General features: G+C 26.7%; 1 protein-coding gene across 1 annotated transcript; it reads left to right on the forward strand.

Annotated features, from left to right (window-relative positions):
* Nucleotides 1-8,127: 8,127 nt before the first annotated feature.
* LOC100199931 (tRNA (cytidine(32)/guanosine(34)-2'-O)-methyltransferase) lies at nucleotides 8,128-9,343 on the forward strand. The gene is made up of 3 exons (XM_065813526.1): nucleotides 8,128-8,495; nucleotides 8,569-8,951; nucleotides 9,067-9,343. Exons 1-3 carry the CDS (start codon nucleotides 8,202-8,204, stop codon nucleotides 9,287-9,289), a joined length of 900 nt encoding a protein of 299 aa, XP_065669598.1. The 5' UTR covers nucleotides 8,128-8,201; the 3' UTR covers nucleotides 9,290-9,343.
* Nucleotides 9,344-17,430: the final 8,087 nt, after the last annotated feature.

The following is a 17,430-nucleotide window of genomic DNA, read 5'->3' on the forward strand; positions in this document are numbered from 1 at the left end:
ATTCTTAGGTGTGCAGTAAATTTTTTATGCTTAAAATTTCAAATTAGATCATTATATGTTTGAAGAACATTGTGTGAAAAATTATTTTTGCCAAATACATAGTTTAAAAATTAAATGAAAACTATTACAAAAATAGAAAATATTGCATATTTCGCTTATCGCAGCATCCAAAATAAATAAAAATGATGCATACTTAAATTAATATACAATTTTTTATAATATATCCATTAAAAATTAATGATTTACAAATACATACTTATTAATTTTGTTAAAATCTTTTTTTGAAAGTTCATATTTGTCTGATATTATTTTTGGTGCACTTTTTAATGTTGTTACATTGGTGATTGGTATCCAACAATAATCATCGCTTTTTGGCCAGAAAAACTGTTAAGATGGACCGTGTGGATGCATAAACTTTATTTTTATATCATTATATTCTTCATCTTTTTCTTCGACTACTGCAATCCACCAAAACGAGTCATATGTACATGCGTAATATTTGTATTTCTGCATTAGCTCAAAAGTTATTAAACTTAAATTTTGGTATCTTGATTTTTTAGTTATATTAATAGATTTTGGATTTATATCGTTACTAGTTTTTTTAAATAACATAGATGTTTTCGAAACTGGTATGCAATGGTGAAATCCTCGACTTCCTGGTATTTTTTTTCCCTTCTCAAATCGTTTATTTTAAGTAGCTCTAACATTATCCATAGTTCCTTTATCAATTTTAAAGAACTTTATTGTGAGCATTTTTTGAGTGCAAAATTCAAACATTGCATCGATTGCTAGTATTTGATTTTTCTTTGGACGTTCTCTTGCTGTTGTTCGTTTTACTGTACCACCTATTGCATCACAAGAAGATTTGCCATGACTGGTTGCAAAAAATGTCCATTCAGCTTCCAATAAAAAATCTTCTGATCGATTGCATAGATTTAGAAAATTTTTATACTTTTTAAAAATTAAAGAAGGGTTTCTTTAATATAATTACATAAAATATATTTGAAATCAAATTATCTTTTATTTTTTTAATTTTTTATGCACTTTATAAACATTACAACAATTGCCATTTTTCTTTTCAAATCTTTTTCCAAAGTAGTGAAAATGGTGATTACAAATGCTGAATAGTTCTTCACAAGCACACAACTCAGATCTCCATAAAATGTTTTGACGAGTATCAGTGTCTAGGTCATGAAGTAAAAAAATCTCTTTATTTCTAGAATATGAGGTTTTATGGCATTCTGACTTCAAAACTTTACCAATATCATATGAAATCATTTTGATAATGAAATAAATGTTATACTTGCATATTTAAAAATGCACAAGTTTTAATTACATTATTTATGTAGAACTAATTGCAACATTTAAATTAGATAAATATATCTGAATTCAGCAATTTAACTTTGATAATTGGAAAAGACAAGGAACCAAGGGAACAAAAAGGAAATAAAAAAATACATTAAAAAACTTTCATAACTTAAGAACCACTTAGATTTAGATAGGAATTATCATTTTTCCTAAAGTACTTTGGCGAAAATTGAAAAAAAAAAAAATCAGAGAATTTCGGGTTGTATTTTAAGTAACTTCCAGTTAAGTTCTATACTCCAAACCTTTGAATGTTCATACTTATGTCATTTAAATTATCCTAAATTAGGTAGAAATTTCTTTAAGGTAATAAAATTTCATTGAAAAATAATGATATGGAAAATAATGATTTTTACAACCCCCTCGTTTTGAGGGGGTTGTAAACTTTACATGGTTATACATTTTGAATGCCAAATGACTTTTTGACAAAATTTTAAAAATATGTACAATTTTTAGTCTTATTAAAGCAAGTAATTTTTCTGTTTGGAAAAATCAATTCCCCTCACGTTTGGGCGGATGATTTCTACTTTTTAGGGTATTTTTGTTCCCAGGCTAAATGACATAAGTATGAACATTCAAAGGTTTGGAGTATAGAACTTAGCTGGAAGTTATTTAACTCAAACACCGAAAAATCGTGGTCCGCCCCTGCAATTATATATACATTTTGAGTACAAAAGTATAATATTTACAAAACTATGCATTTGGCATAAATGAATTTTTTACACAATGTTCTTCAAACATACAATGATCTTATTTGAAATTTTAAGCTTAAAAAATTTGCCTGGTTGTTTTGACATGGAATTACTCATTTGTACGTGATTCAAAATCGGCTGTGATTCATAATAGGCTGGTTTGGCGCCAAGTCAACTATCTCTACAACTGTAAGGTTTATCATGCCAGCTTGGTTGCAAGTGATTTCTTCATAGTCCTCGTGCCGAAATATTCGTAAAATAAACAATAAGTACAAAGAGTAATTTACATTTTTGCATTTACATGTTTGCATTTAAGCCAATTTGTACAAGAGGCTTTGTTCGTGTTCTAACTAAGAATTATTGTTTTGTTTATAACTATTTTGTTTGTATATATTTTGTAACGATGGGAACAAAAAAGTAATGAACGAAAAAGAAAAAGGAGATTTGGGATTTTAAAATTAAAAAAAAGAAGGTGTTGAAAAACAATGTAAAACACTACCATTTTCCTCGTCAACTTGCAACAATTCTAAAATGCTCAGATTTAGCCATAATATAGACACTGAAAATAGTTACGATATTTTATTTAATTTTAAAATTCCCAATGTACGGATGTGAGAAAATTTTAAAGTTTCAAAATGAGACAGTATTTTTTAAATAAACTTATACTCCTAACCTGAATATAAAAATCATCTCTGTAGGTCAAGTATTTCAAAAGTTATGCAGTTTTTGAGGTGTGGTTTTTGGTGTGCGAAAACGCTGTGAAAAGTTGGATTCACAAAAATATGTTTATATCGCTAAATATTTTTCACATTATTAACAAATTATATATCAAAATAAGGCTTCGAGTATATTGAACAAAAATAGAGTTATAAATGTAAAACTAAATATAGAGAAATCTAAAAATGAATATAGAGTTTTATATGTAAAAAAAAAAAAAAAAAAAACCAATGATATATTTTATCTATATTTTTTCTATAACAACTTATAAAAAAATTTATATGAAAAATATAATAAGAAATGAACTGAAATCAAAATCTATAGGTTGTTTAGTTAAGTCAACGAATTAGTTTAATTAGTAAATTGTTTGTTTTAAATTTTAAACTGTGACCAAGTTACTAAGTTTTTAGGCGAAATAAGAAAATAACTGTTTTGCACCAATCAGATTTTTTGAGAATTCAGGGTTAAGAACGCTTCAAAAATGTGTATATTCACAACAATACCTTGTGTGCTTGGTGCAACCTTCATTCAGTATGGTCACATCAGATTTATTTTAAAATTTCTGTATGAGTAGTTTAATAAGTAATATAAAAGACCCTTTAGTTTTATGAGGGACCTATGTCAACTCTAGGAGCAGTGGTTCATAGAAAAATACCAAGAATTTACGACGTAAAATTACACTATTTTTTATTTATAAAAATAAACATGAAATATGTAAAAATATACATTGACCCTTTTGCTAAACAATTACAAAATTCATTTCATATGGTTCACAAATAACAATGCTGCCTATTTTGGTCTAATTCTACTTTTGGCCATATCAAAAAAAATGTGGACCAATTTTTATAACACTTTTTTTTGCTGCGAAATACGCATATTCTCAAATTCCTACCTAATGAATTTAATGAGAAATTTTTTTTATGTCCACGTCGAAAACATAGCTCTAAAATTTGTTTCCAACATTTTTAAAACCATAACACGGTCTACTACATATCGAAAATTCTTATATTAAAGAACCTCATCCAACACTCAACCTGTTTGTTTGTCTGGAAACAGCAATATAAAACCCTGTCTCGTCCATTAAATGATTTTTTACTAAAAAAAAAAATAGTCGTTACTATCTTTGATCATATAAAAGCCTGAAATTATCTATACCTAAACATTGAAGTGGTTATTATGGCCATAATAAGTTTAGGTACAAATAATTTGAAGCTTACATTTGAATACTCGTTACAATCATCAATTAGCTAAAAGGTTAAGTTATCTGTACCTAAACTTATAATGGCCATTATTATACTATTCCAAGAGAATATGTTCTGATATTTACTAGACTCATGGCCATATGACCTTTAAATGATCATATAGCCATGAATCTAGTAAATATTAGAATATATTCTCTTGGAATTGTCTCCCCTCACAATTAAAATCTCTCCCTGCATTTTCTGAATTCAAAAACAGTCTACTTAGTTTTAATTTATTAAATTTGTATTTATTCTGATTCTTATGCTCCTCTGCTGCTAACTATTTTTTATCTATCTTAACTTTGTATACTACTGTTTATTATGTATATTCTATTACTTTTCTTGTACCAATGTTGATTTATTACTACTGATACTTGTTTACTTTTTTAGTTTTTTTCTTAAATTATATTGTTTTTTTATATTATCATTCAATCATCACTGTTATTATTGTTGTTGTTATTAGTAATTAAATTAGTATTGTCGTTAGTATTATTATTTTTATTACTATTATGATTTTTATTGTTATTATTATTACTACTAGTACTACTACTACTATTACTACTATTACTACTACTACTACTACTACTACTACTACTACTACTACTACTACTACTACTACTACTACTACTACTACTACCAGGATATTGATAATTAGAATTTTTATTATTATTGCTGTTATTAATAATATTATACTATGTTACAGTATTCTAATTTATTTTAATTACTATATCTTAATTAGATGTATAATAATCTTAAACCTTAAATACAAATATCAAATGTAATTAAAATTATACTTAGTTATTATTAAAGAAAATATTTATATGTTGTTTTTGTTAAACTTTAAACAGTTGTTGTTATATTATATAGTTGTTAAAAATATAGTTATAAGTTATTGTATTATATATTGTTTTGTTGTTTTTGATATATTTTTATATTTATTTGTGATTATTTATTTTATTATTATTACATGTAATTTTCTTTTTTTCATTGACTAAGTTGTTTACTTAAATTTAATGTACTATATGTAAATATTATGTGAAATGTAAAATCTACTTTGGAATATATTTGATTTAATTTGTTATTAAAGATAATTTGAAACTTAGAGTGGGGTTTTCTTGCAAATTAGTCAAAATTGCCCATATGAATTTAATAGCTACACATCAAATGCATTTTATAAAGGTACTCTTGCATACCTAATACAAGGGGGTGGGGGTGATTGGGAATTTTAGTCCAGATCTAATAAGCAGGAGGGCCTTTATAAAAGGATGGGTGGGGTTTTTTTACAGAACACAAATAAAATAATTTAATTCTAGTGTGGCTTTATATATAGAAAATATATTTCAACAAATAAAACGCATACTGGAAAAGCTCTTATAAAGAGCTTTTCCAGTATGTGTTTTAAGCAAAGGGAGTTACATTGATTTTGCATTGTCTAGTAAATATTGCAGGTGCAATATTTACTACACAAGTAAAGATTCTATTCTCGAATACATTCAATTTAATTTCATATTAAAGATGATTTGAAACTTAGAATGGGGTTTTCTAACAAATTAATCAAAAATTGCAAAAAAAATTCCATACAAATTTAATAGATACAAATGATAGATATAATATGGATATATATGGTAGATACATAATAATAATAATAAGGTATTGCTGTATCAATTGGTGTTAACAGTTGCAAAGTGCAGTAGATATTGCACTGTAACAGGTCAGTTTGTTTTTTGTTTATGTTTTGAAAAATTGTTTCTGCATAAATAAACAAGACAAATCTGAAAAGTTCAGATTTGTCTAGTTTTTTTTTTGAAGTTATTTATTGACGCAGCTTCTATTATTTCAAATGGTAAGTTATTCCATGCATTTACAACTCGATTTTGAAAAAAGTGGTATCTGAAGGTATTTCTGCAAAAATGTTTTTTCAGTTTGAATTTGTATTGTCGTAAATACTTATATATAAATAATAAATAGTTCTTTTGATGTATTTTGATAATTGTTTGTTCAAATTTTATCATGGCCATGTTGAATTTTAAAATGTTGAATAAGATTATTACGTAGCCTACGTTCTTCTAGTGTTGCTAATTGCATAATATTTAACTAAGCTTCATTACATAATTTTTTAATTGTAGGTGCTAGTTTGGTTGCTCTTTTTTAGATCATCTCAATTTTGTTTATGGACCGCAAACTCAAGATGTGGACATATGAATGTTGTATATAACTTTTTTAGTATGTTTACATCTAAATATTCAAAAGTTCTCTTTATGATACTGAACATTCTGTTTGTTTTGCTAGCTACTGAGTCAACTTGTGAATGCCATTTTAGATCCAATTGAACTATTATACCAAAATCACGTTCAGCTTCTGTGTTACATAATCTATAATTGTAATTGCAATCAATATCAGTAATTATAAATGTAGTATTTAGATTTTTTTTCCCGATATGCATAACTTTGCATTTTTCATATTAAATTTTGTGAGCCAGATAGATGATCATGCTATTATACTATCATTATACTCAAGATGAATGAGCCATGGATCAAGATAGAAACAGCAATATGTGAAACTTTAACTGAAATAAAGACATTAGGCAAAATAGAAACGTACTTTCGATTAAAAATCAAAAAATCCTGTGGGTGCCCATGTATCCTATTAGAATAGTTGGTTAAAAAAGTCATTTTGGGTAAGAATCATTGATCATAATTTTAGGATTATAATTTTAAATTTATTATGCTACAGTAACTGAATCTTTACTATAAATTTTATTTATTCATTCAGTTTTTAATTTATGTTTCAACTAAATGATTACTTGGTTTTAAAATTTAATTTCAGCATTTGATTTGAGGCTGGATAAAATTGTTTTGGAAATTAGTTTCCATTGTAGAAATATGTATGCATGTACTGAGAAAGTGAAGTGGAAGTAGAGATTAAAAAGTTAATAGCATTTAAAAGCATGGTATTAATAAATATTCTATAAATAACAATAATAAATGAGTAAGTGATCAATAGGTTTTTATTATAAAAATGAGGGTTTGTTAGGTTTATAATATAAAAGATTTATTACTAAGGTTCGATATGTTTGAATTTGATTTCATAGAAGTAGTATACTGATTGTAATCACTTTTTAGTGTGGAAATTTAGAACAGTTTTACAACATGTAGTGTTTTAGTTTTTGATATTTTTTAGTCTTATTTATCTTGGCGTTGATCCAAGTATCAAACTTTAACGTCAAAATATGAAAGGAAGAAAAAATTTTAAAGATAGTTTAATTATAACATTTAATGTGAATAATTTAAAGAGATAAATAGTTTCATTTAAAATCTTGTTGTGATGGAGCAACTTTAAGCGTATTTTGGAAAAACCAGACTTATTGGAGCACGATGTGCCACCTTATTTAAAAAATACAATGCTTAAAAGATTGACATGCAGTTGTACATTGTGGCTTTGGATATGAGATAATTGGATATTGAAAAAAATCAAACATAAAGAAATATAAGTTTATGAAACCTTTTTGTATTTATGTGATTGTAATATATTTTTAATATAAATTAATATATGCTTTGTTGAAATCTACTCTAATTAAAGATTTTAGGTATTTACGTCACAATTGAAGTTCAGGGTGTGATGACATAAAACCTGTTGGTTAATTTAGCACAGTGTAATTATTCATTTAATAAAGCAAACAAAAATTATAATTGACCAATTTGAAGCTAAAATTAATAATAGTTTAAGTATTATTTCTTATTTTTTTATATTATAAATAGCATTTTCAAAATGATGACTTGAAACATTAATTAGGGTGATTTTTTGTATTTAATTTATAGTATTTAATTTACTAGTGCTTTAAAAGCTTTGTCTTTTATTTAGATATTTTTTAAATTAACTTGAGTTGTTTTTATCATATCTACCATAAAACTATTTACTCCTGTGGAATGATAACATAATTTTAAACGGTCAGTCTCAAGAAATGTTTAAATTTATGAATTTGATTTATATATAGTCAATTTTAAAAAAATTACAGAATTAAAGACATAATGTTAATAAACTATATGATAATGTTACACTATTATATATGAGATATGTTATGTGTAAATTAAAGTATATTATTCTTTCATTTGATTTTTTCTTTCAATATTTGATTTTTATTTTAAGTTTCAGATTAAAAAAATTTTTTTCAAGTGAAGTATAGTGTATGGGTCGTTCTTCCAAGGATAAACGCGACGTTTATTATAGATTAGCAAAAGAAGGAGGATGGAGAGCCAGAAGTGCATTTAAGCTACTTCAAATTAATGAAGAATTTGACTTGTTTACTAATGTTAACCGTGTAGTAGACCTCTGTGCTGCACCTGGTAGTTGGAGTCAGGTTTTGAGTAGAAAATTGATTGAAGAAAGAGATCAAAAAAATGCTGTTAAAATTGTTGCTGTTGATCTACAAGCCATGGCTCCTTTACCTGGTGTAATACAGATTCAAGGTGATATAACAAAGGTTCGTATTTTTTTTTAATTAAATTTTAAATACATTTTTGAACATTAAATTTATCTACCTTTTTTTTGTTTAGGTATCAACAGCGAATGAAATTATTTCGCATTTTGAAGGTGAACCTGCTGATCTTGTGGTTTGTGATGGGGCTCCTGACGTAACTGGTCTTCATGATATTGACGAATACATTCAAGGTCAACTTCTTTTAGCTGCTTTTAACATTACAAGTCACGTGCTTAAAAAAGGTGGTAATTTTGTTGCGAAGATTTTTCGCGGTAAGGATGTAAATTTGCTTTATTCTCAGATGAAATTGTTTTTTACTGATGTTACCGTATGCAAGCCAAGAAGTAGCAGGAACTCAAGCATAGAAGCATTTATTGTTTGTCTTAACTACTTTCCACCTGAAGGCTACATACCTACAATGGCAAATCCTCTTCTGAATCAAGATTTAGATTATAACAGGTATAACCATTCGTGTTACTCTTTTTTCTAATCTTTTTTTTTAATTTGATTTCTATTCTTTATAATATATTTAAAAAAATATATTTATGTATAACTCGTGTAATTTTTAATAAAGCTTAGAGGGGATAAACTGCATGCTGACGCCTTTCTTAGCTTGTGGTGACTTAAATTCATACGATTCCGATATGACATATCCTCTTGAACTTGAAGACGGTAACGACTATATTCAACTTCCGCCAACGCAAGCTCCTATTAAGCCGCCGTATGAAACGGCTTGTGAGCTTAAAAAGAAAAACAAAATTCAAGAAGAAGGACTTTCTGTAAATATTTTAACATAGCAAAAATGAACAATCTTTTGTAAAGGTTTTATGAATATTTAGTGCAGGGTCGAACTGTGTACTTGTTTATAAAACTTTCGTAACTTTTGCGTATTTAAGCAAACGTTACGAAGATTGAATAAAAACAGTTTATAATTGAATAAAAATAGTTTAAACTGCATTGTCTCGATGCAGTTTTTCAGTACTGAGGAAAGTAGTCTATAATAATTTCAAAAACTTGACAAAATTAATTGTTCTGATTTCAAGTGGGATGTTTGTGATGACTTTAGGATTTCATACTTAAATTGCAAGGGGGTACACAAAAAAATATTCATGTTTCTTTTGCTTATGGAACAGTAGGGCTGATGGCGATAATTGCAAGCTACAGCCAGGTATGTTCAGTGTTCTCAAACATTCAACAGTCTTAATACTCCCACTTCATATCAAACTAGGATTCTTAGATTTTCGAAAGTTTTATAAGAAATTCGTCTTATATTTCCAAAGTTATCTGAGGCAAAGATCAAAGGTGACATTTTTATTGAACCCCAAATAAAAACGGTGTTGAAGTCAGAGAAACTCTGAGCAATTCAAAAGGTGTAAAAGAAGCTTGATGAGCATTTCGTGGTGTAGTACGTGGATTTTTTGGAAATCGCAAAGAACCCAATTACATACAACCGTTTAGAAAGTTTATTAAAAAATTCAAAAAAACTGTTTTGTTGTATGTACATAAATATTCATATGTTGTATTCACACAGATTTTTTCCCCGAAAATTTGGGTGATGTCAGTGGGGAGTATACTCAGCGTAGCTAAAGAGATTCGAACGATTTGCATTTTTAAAAAACAAAAATTTACATTTTAAACTTTAATTTTTTGTTTTTTCCGGTTATTTTCGACTATAACTGCTATATATTTTTAAAAAGTAGAATTTAAGCTTTTTTTATATAATTTATTATTTTTTTATTATCTTTTTTTATCCAAAGCATCAAAATAAAACTACCACTAAAATACATAAAATGGGGCAGCATCATAAAATAAATGTTTACAGAATTAAATTATTCAATAAATTACTAAAAACCTCTTATCTTATTTTTCCGTAAACAGTAAAAACGTTAAAAACGAAGCTTTCACTGATAGCAATTTACTTCCATAATCTCTTTATAGTAGTTTGAATAAATTACTAAACAGAGACTTTCAGCTTTTATGTAACTTCTGCCCCGTAGTATTTAGCTAAAACTTCAAACTCGTAGATAATAAAATCAGCGAATATTTGTAAACAAAATAAAACAACAAGCTTCGTGATTTTTTGAAAACCAACCAAAACGCACACAAAATAAAACAGCATTTTTTTCAAACCAACCAAAACGCACACAAAATAAAACAGCATTTTTTGAAAACAAAAGGGCCTAAACGCCATATTTTTCTTCGGATCTCTCCTTAACTACATTGAGTAATGAGTTTTTTTTTTTTGTTGTTTTGCTTTGCTTTTTATTACAATATTTATTTGGAGAGCTAAATAAGCGCGAATTGGTGTAAGTTCCAACTGGCATAAGTGCGAAACTTTGCAAAAACTGAAATAAGTGCGAACTGGCATAAGTGCGCCAAAAGAATTTGCAAACATTGACATAAGTGCGAACTGGCATAAGTGCGAAACAGTTACAGAAACTGGCATAAGTGCGAACTGGCAAAAGTGTGAATTGGCATAAGTGCGAATTTGCATAAGTGCACCAAATAAATTTATAAACATTGGTATAAATGCGAATTGGCATAAGTGCGAAGCTGTTGCAAAAACTGGCTTAAGTGCGCGGAATAAACTTGCAAACATCGGCATAACTGCAAACTGGTATAAATGCGAGTTGGCATAAGACCAAAATAACAATTTGCACTTATGCTAATAATTGCAATTTTATTCGGCGCACTTATGTCAATTCGCTCTTATTCCAGTTCGCAATTGTGCCAGTTTTTATAACTGCTTCGCACTTATGCCAATTCGCACTTAAGAAATTCGTGCTTATTTAGTCTTCCCTATTTATTACAATATCTAAGAGACAGATAAAAAGAAAAGAAGAGTTACAAGATATCGTATAGAAAGATATATAAGATATCGTATAGAAATAAAAATAAACATTTCATAAGAACATTGCAAAAATGGAAAAGTAGATGTATCAAGGATATTGGGAAATTATATGGTTTTTAGTCAAAAAAGATGAATGAATGCAATTCATCATCTTTGATGATCAAGAAAGATAAGTTCCTCTTATTATCCTTGATGACCAAAAAAGATAAATGAATGCATTTTATCATCTTTGATGATCAAGAAAGATGAATGTATTTCATCATCTTTGATGATAAAGAAAATCATGATCACCATTTCTAATTCAAAGGAGTTATTAAATCATTAATAGTAAAGAATTATTTTGTTTTTTTTATTTTTAACAATATTATACTTCCTCAATAATATCGTACTTGATAAATACCTTTCAATAAATGAAAAAGTGCTATATGCTATGTAATTATCCAATATTAGAATAAATTGATACAACATACTGATTATTAGAAAATATGCGCATATATATCAAATATAATAATAAACATAAATAAAAAACTATCGATGTTGTGCTAAAACGAATGCGATTTTTAAATTCAGAGGCCAAAAATGCATAAACAAAACATTTAAAAATCCAAGTGGGCGAGACCTTACATTGTGTATTTTATCAAATTGCAACTCTATAATTTGTGCAAAATGTTATGAAATTTTTAATTGTAAACATTTTTCTGTTTAAAGAAAAGGAGCTTATTTTGATGTTTTTGTTTTCTTATCTCCGTATTTGATATTTTTATAACTTATATTTCCATGGCAAAAAGTTTAATATTTCATTTCTTGTTCAAAGTTCACTTTGTTTAACAATTCAGTTATATAAAAAATCTCTTACAGTAACAAACGATAACATGCGATTCTTATCTTTTTTAAACGTAGAAATTTGTTTCGAATAACATGGAAAAAAAGTCTTGTCATATCTGAATTATTTTGCTGTTATTTTAAGTATGCACTCTAAATTACAGTCTGTAATAGCCGAGAACTGTTTTCTTATGGAAAAATAGTTCATGAAAAGTCTAAGTTATTCACAAAAAACTCTTATTTCCAAACAGCTCGTTAAAATTATCCTGATTTAGAGATCTAATTATTAATCCATCCCCCCTTTCTTCCTCCGCAAAAAATTTCCTCTTCCATGAAGAATTTTTTAAATTACTTTTAAAAATAAAATATTCAATATTTGCATTTTTAGCAAATAAAACACAATTAAGTATATAAATTTTATAAATTAGAGAAAGATCCTAGATTCTCTGCTCCAATTAATTATAAAATAGAACGAACATTGAAATTATGTAGTAATTCTTAGATTTTTTTATTTATTTATTTAATTTCGTCATTAAAAATTTATCAATTTATTAACATTTTTAACATGTAGCGTCAATTTATTAGATAATAAATAATTAAGATTATCAAAAAGAATTCTACAAAATCTTAAGAAATTTTCATTTATTTAACTACCTTAAATATGAATTTTTCTTCTTTTCAGTTTTCTTACCTTATTCGCTAACTCCGCTATTACTATATCTTATTCTAATATTTGTGCTTTTTCGTACTGAAATTGCACAATGCTTGAAGTGAGACATGCGAGTTTTTTTATAGTAGCTGTTTCTGTGATATCATTATTAATAAAAACGGTTGCATTAGTTAGGTTAAAAAATATTTTATTATGAGTCCTAGTTGTAAAAAATTATTTAAAACTTATTTTTTTATTATTTTTTTACGAGCGGTACTCGATGTCTAGACTTAGTGGTCTTTTTATAAAAATAAAAAAAACATTTAAAGTGTATAATATAAATACGTTTGAAAGTGTATAACATAAATACATTTGAAAATAAATTATATTTTTTTAATTACAAATAAAATATATATATATATATATATATATGTATAGATAAAAAAAAAAAACGTAGACATAAATAATTGTTATTATAAATAAATAAAATACAAAGTGTTGTTATTGTAAATATAAGTATTGTAATTGACTTGATTTGTAATTTGGTCTTACAAATACAAACTCAAGTTTTACTTCAAACTTTAACGTCAACTTAAGTCGAATTTAGTGTAGTATAGAAAAACGTATGAAGTAAACACTCTAACGTTTCAAGTCTAAACCTTCCTTAAGGTATTGTGGTTTATCCTCCTCCGGCTAATTGCCATATAGAGACTACATACCCGGGCCAGCGAAGACAAGTTCAGCTCAGTAAAGAACATCATCACCCGCTTCGCTTCACTTCACCAAGAGTGAGTGAGTTTAGGAAGAACGAAGAAAGTTTAAGTAAAAGTCAGAAGAAGTCGAGTTTGAAAGATAGCATAGAGAAAGCGGACAGATATTGCACTAGATGTTAGAATGTGCAATTCTCACTATTAATTAGATTACCTAATTAATGTATTAGTATAAACGCGGTCATCATTACTGATGACGTTTGTTTCCTAACCCTAAACTGTTTGTTTTCTAAACCTACTTTAGGGATCATTTCCATAAATGGTTTTCAAGGAACATTTAAGGGGTCAAGCTTAATTCTTATGTCTGATTATAGAGTTTGTAGACGCGTGTTGTTGTGGGCATGACGTGTTCGGGTTATGCGACTTGTTGAAAATATGAAAATGTCTTCACGGCGTCATTTAAAAGGAAAATACAAAAAGGTTAATACATTGGCTTTTGTTGTGAGCAGACGCGTTTTATACCGAAGAACAATTTTTGTTTTTGAGGAGAGTATTAACAAATATATATTAAATTTATCTAAAAAATATCTTATTAATTAGTTATTATATTTTATAGTTACGATGGAAAAGAAAAATAGCCATGATTTTAAAAACAAAAACGATGCAAATAACAAAACAAGTGAATCGATTATATCAATAAACATAGTTCGCGATATATTTTAAGAAATGTTTGCCAAACAACAGAAAGATATCTTCAGCCTCATAAGCGAAAATCTAAAATTAACAAATGATAGAATTGACGAGGTACTTAAAGAAGCAAATAAATCTAAAGAAAGATTTGAAATGCTAGAAAAGGAGGACGGAAAATTAAAAGCTGAGTTTAAAAAAATTAACGAGAGAATAAAAAATTTAGAACATATAAAGATATTGAAAAAATATATAAATATAATAAAATAAAGATATTGAAGAAAGTTTAAATGTCACGCAGGAAATTCAAAAAAAAAAAGTAAGTGAACTGGAAAAAATGTTAAAAAGTAAAAATAATAACGTTATTGATGATGGAGGTAAAAAAAATAATAAGAGAGTTGGAGGACAGACTAAGAAGAAACAACATTACTTTAAAAACAAAAAATAAGTATACACTACGAAATGATAACTCACTCTATGAACCCTTTTGTCGAACGAAATTCAATCAGTTCTGTATAGCTTATCGTGCACCAAATCTCTGGAACAAAATCATTTTACCTAATTTTGATTTATCAATTACCTTCCCAGTCTTTAAAAAGAAATTTAAAGAATTCATTCTTTTTAATGACAATATTTTGAAATACTTTTAAAAATAAGTAATTTATATAAATACGCTCTTTGTTTTTGTATTTTGTCATTTTTATTTGTCTATATTTATTAATAGCTTAAGTTATATTTTATTATAACGATTTATGGTTCTGGCGACAAGATCATTAGATCTTCTATCAGATAACAAGTTTTTATTTAAACTTTTTTTTTTGTTATTTTATTTTTTAATCTTATTGATGTGGTGATTATATTCTCTATTATAATTTATTAAAAGTATAAAAATTCCAGTATTTGTAAACGTAAAACTTTATTTTAAAAAAGAGGACAATATATATATAAAAAATGTATGTATGTATGTATGTATGTATGTATGTATGTATGTATGTATGTATGTATGTATGTATGTATGTATGTATGTATGTATGTATGTATGTATGTATGTATGTATGTATGTATGTATGTATGTATGTATGTATGTATGTATGTATGTATGTATGTATGTATGTATGTATGTATGTATGTATGTATGTATGTATGTATGTATGTATGTATGTATGTATGTGTGTATATATATGTATGTGTGTAAGTGTGTGTATTTTCTGTATGTGTTTACATACAAACAATAAAAAAAAAATAATAATAAAAAATAAAAAATTTATCACACCTGAACACATTGGTCAAAACATCAATTTCTTAGTATCTATGCTTTATTGATTGTCAAGAACTTTAAAAGAAGAAGAAGAAGAAGAAGAAGAAGAAGAAGAAGAAGAAGAAGAAGAAGAAGAAGAAGAAGAAGAAGAAGAAGAAGAAGAAGAAGAAGAAGAAGAAGAAGAAGAAGAAGAAGAAGAAGAAGAAGAAGAAGAAGAAGAAGAAGAAGAATAAGAAGAAGAAGAAGAAGAAGAAGAAGAAGAAGAAGAAGAAGAAGAAGAAGAAGAAGAAGAAGAAGAAGAAGAAGAAGAAGAAGAAGAAGAAGAAGAAGAAGAAGAAAAAAAGAAAGAAAAAAAAATGAAGTGTTATTTTATTAAAAATGAAAAACAAACATTACGATGAAAGGAAAAAAGATTAATAAATTTCTTAAAAAACTGAAGATATGGATGTGTAACAACTAAAAATAATTGTGACTTTATACAAAATTATAATCGGATATAAAAACTCGAAAAACAAATTTCTAGCTAAAGACAAACAAGTTCTGAAAGTAAACATTTTCACCACAAACAAGTTATAAAGATAAAAATGTAAGCTATGTAAACTATATTATGGAAATATAATAAATAAAAACTAAAAAAAAAAAAAAAAAAAAAAAATATTCGGATTGATGGAGTTATCGAAAACAAACTTGAAAATTGGGATAATACTGAAAGAAAAGTTAAAAATTTGTTCAAGAGTAATCTACGTCTTAGCAATATCAACATAGAAAGAGCTCACAGAACGGGAAAAAATGAAGAAAACAAGACCAGAACCACAGTTGTCAAATTACTTCACTATAAGGACAAAGTAAAGGTGTTACAGGTAGCAAATAAACTCTAAGGATCGGGAATCTATATAAATGAAGACTTTTCCAGCAAAACACGTGAAGTAAGAAAAAATTTACTAAAAAAGATGAAAGAACACAGAAAGAATGGTAAGTATTCTGTTATTATTTACAATAAACTCATTGTGAAAGATTTTATGAGAAAGCAAACCAGCGCTTAATCACATTTTCTACTTTTAACCTTTAAATAATTACATTATTATTCATTATTATTATTATTTTTTATTTGATACATTTATCATTACAATGAGTCAAAATACTATTTTCCAAAACACTGAATTTAAATCAATTCTAAATAAAAAAACAATATTATTGAATAAAGATTCTGATCCTGATATTAACTAATTATAAAGAACAAATTAGAATTTTCAATCCAATATACTATGATATAGAATCGGAAAATCTTATTGAATGTTTGGATATTAATTTGTTTTCAGTTTTGCACTTAAACATAAGAAGCTTACAAAAAAATTTTGAATTATTCAAGCAGTTTTTGTATAAAAGCAAAATAGATTTTAAAGTTATTTGTCTTAGGGAAACTTGGTGTCACGATGTTAATATTGAGAATGATTCAAACTATCAATAACAAAATTATAAAGCAATTCATCAGTTTAGTTTTTATTTACATTCCACTAATTAATAAACCCACTCGAATAACCAAAGAAAGTGCTACTGCAATTGATCAAATAATCACTAATGAATTCATAAATACCAAAATTAAAACAGGAATATTTAAATCTGACATTTCTGACCACTTTCCAGTATTTATAGTCTCACAAAAGTGCGATAATAATAGTGCCCAAAAAATGAGAAGAACAACTAGAGTAATCAATGAAATTAATATAAACTATTTTCGTAACCAATTATCTTTTATAAATTTGAATCATCTTTAAAAAATTGCAAACAATAATAAAGTATATGATACGTTCCTTAACAAGTTTCAAAAAGGTTTATAACAAAGTTTTTCCGGAGACTACGAAATTTGTCAAAACAAAAACGCTATTAAATCCTTGGATAACAAAGTCTAAAGTCGTTTAAAAAAAACAACGTTTATATAATAAATTTATAAAAAAAAAACA

This window comes from Hydra vulgaris, chromosome 12, assembly GCF_038396675.1.
Source record: "Hydra vulgaris chromosome 12, alternate assembly HydraT2T_AEP".
Taxonomy (NCBI): domain Eukaryota; kingdom Metazoa; phylum Cnidaria; class Hydrozoa; order Anthoathecata; family Hydridae; genus Hydra; species Hydra vulgaris.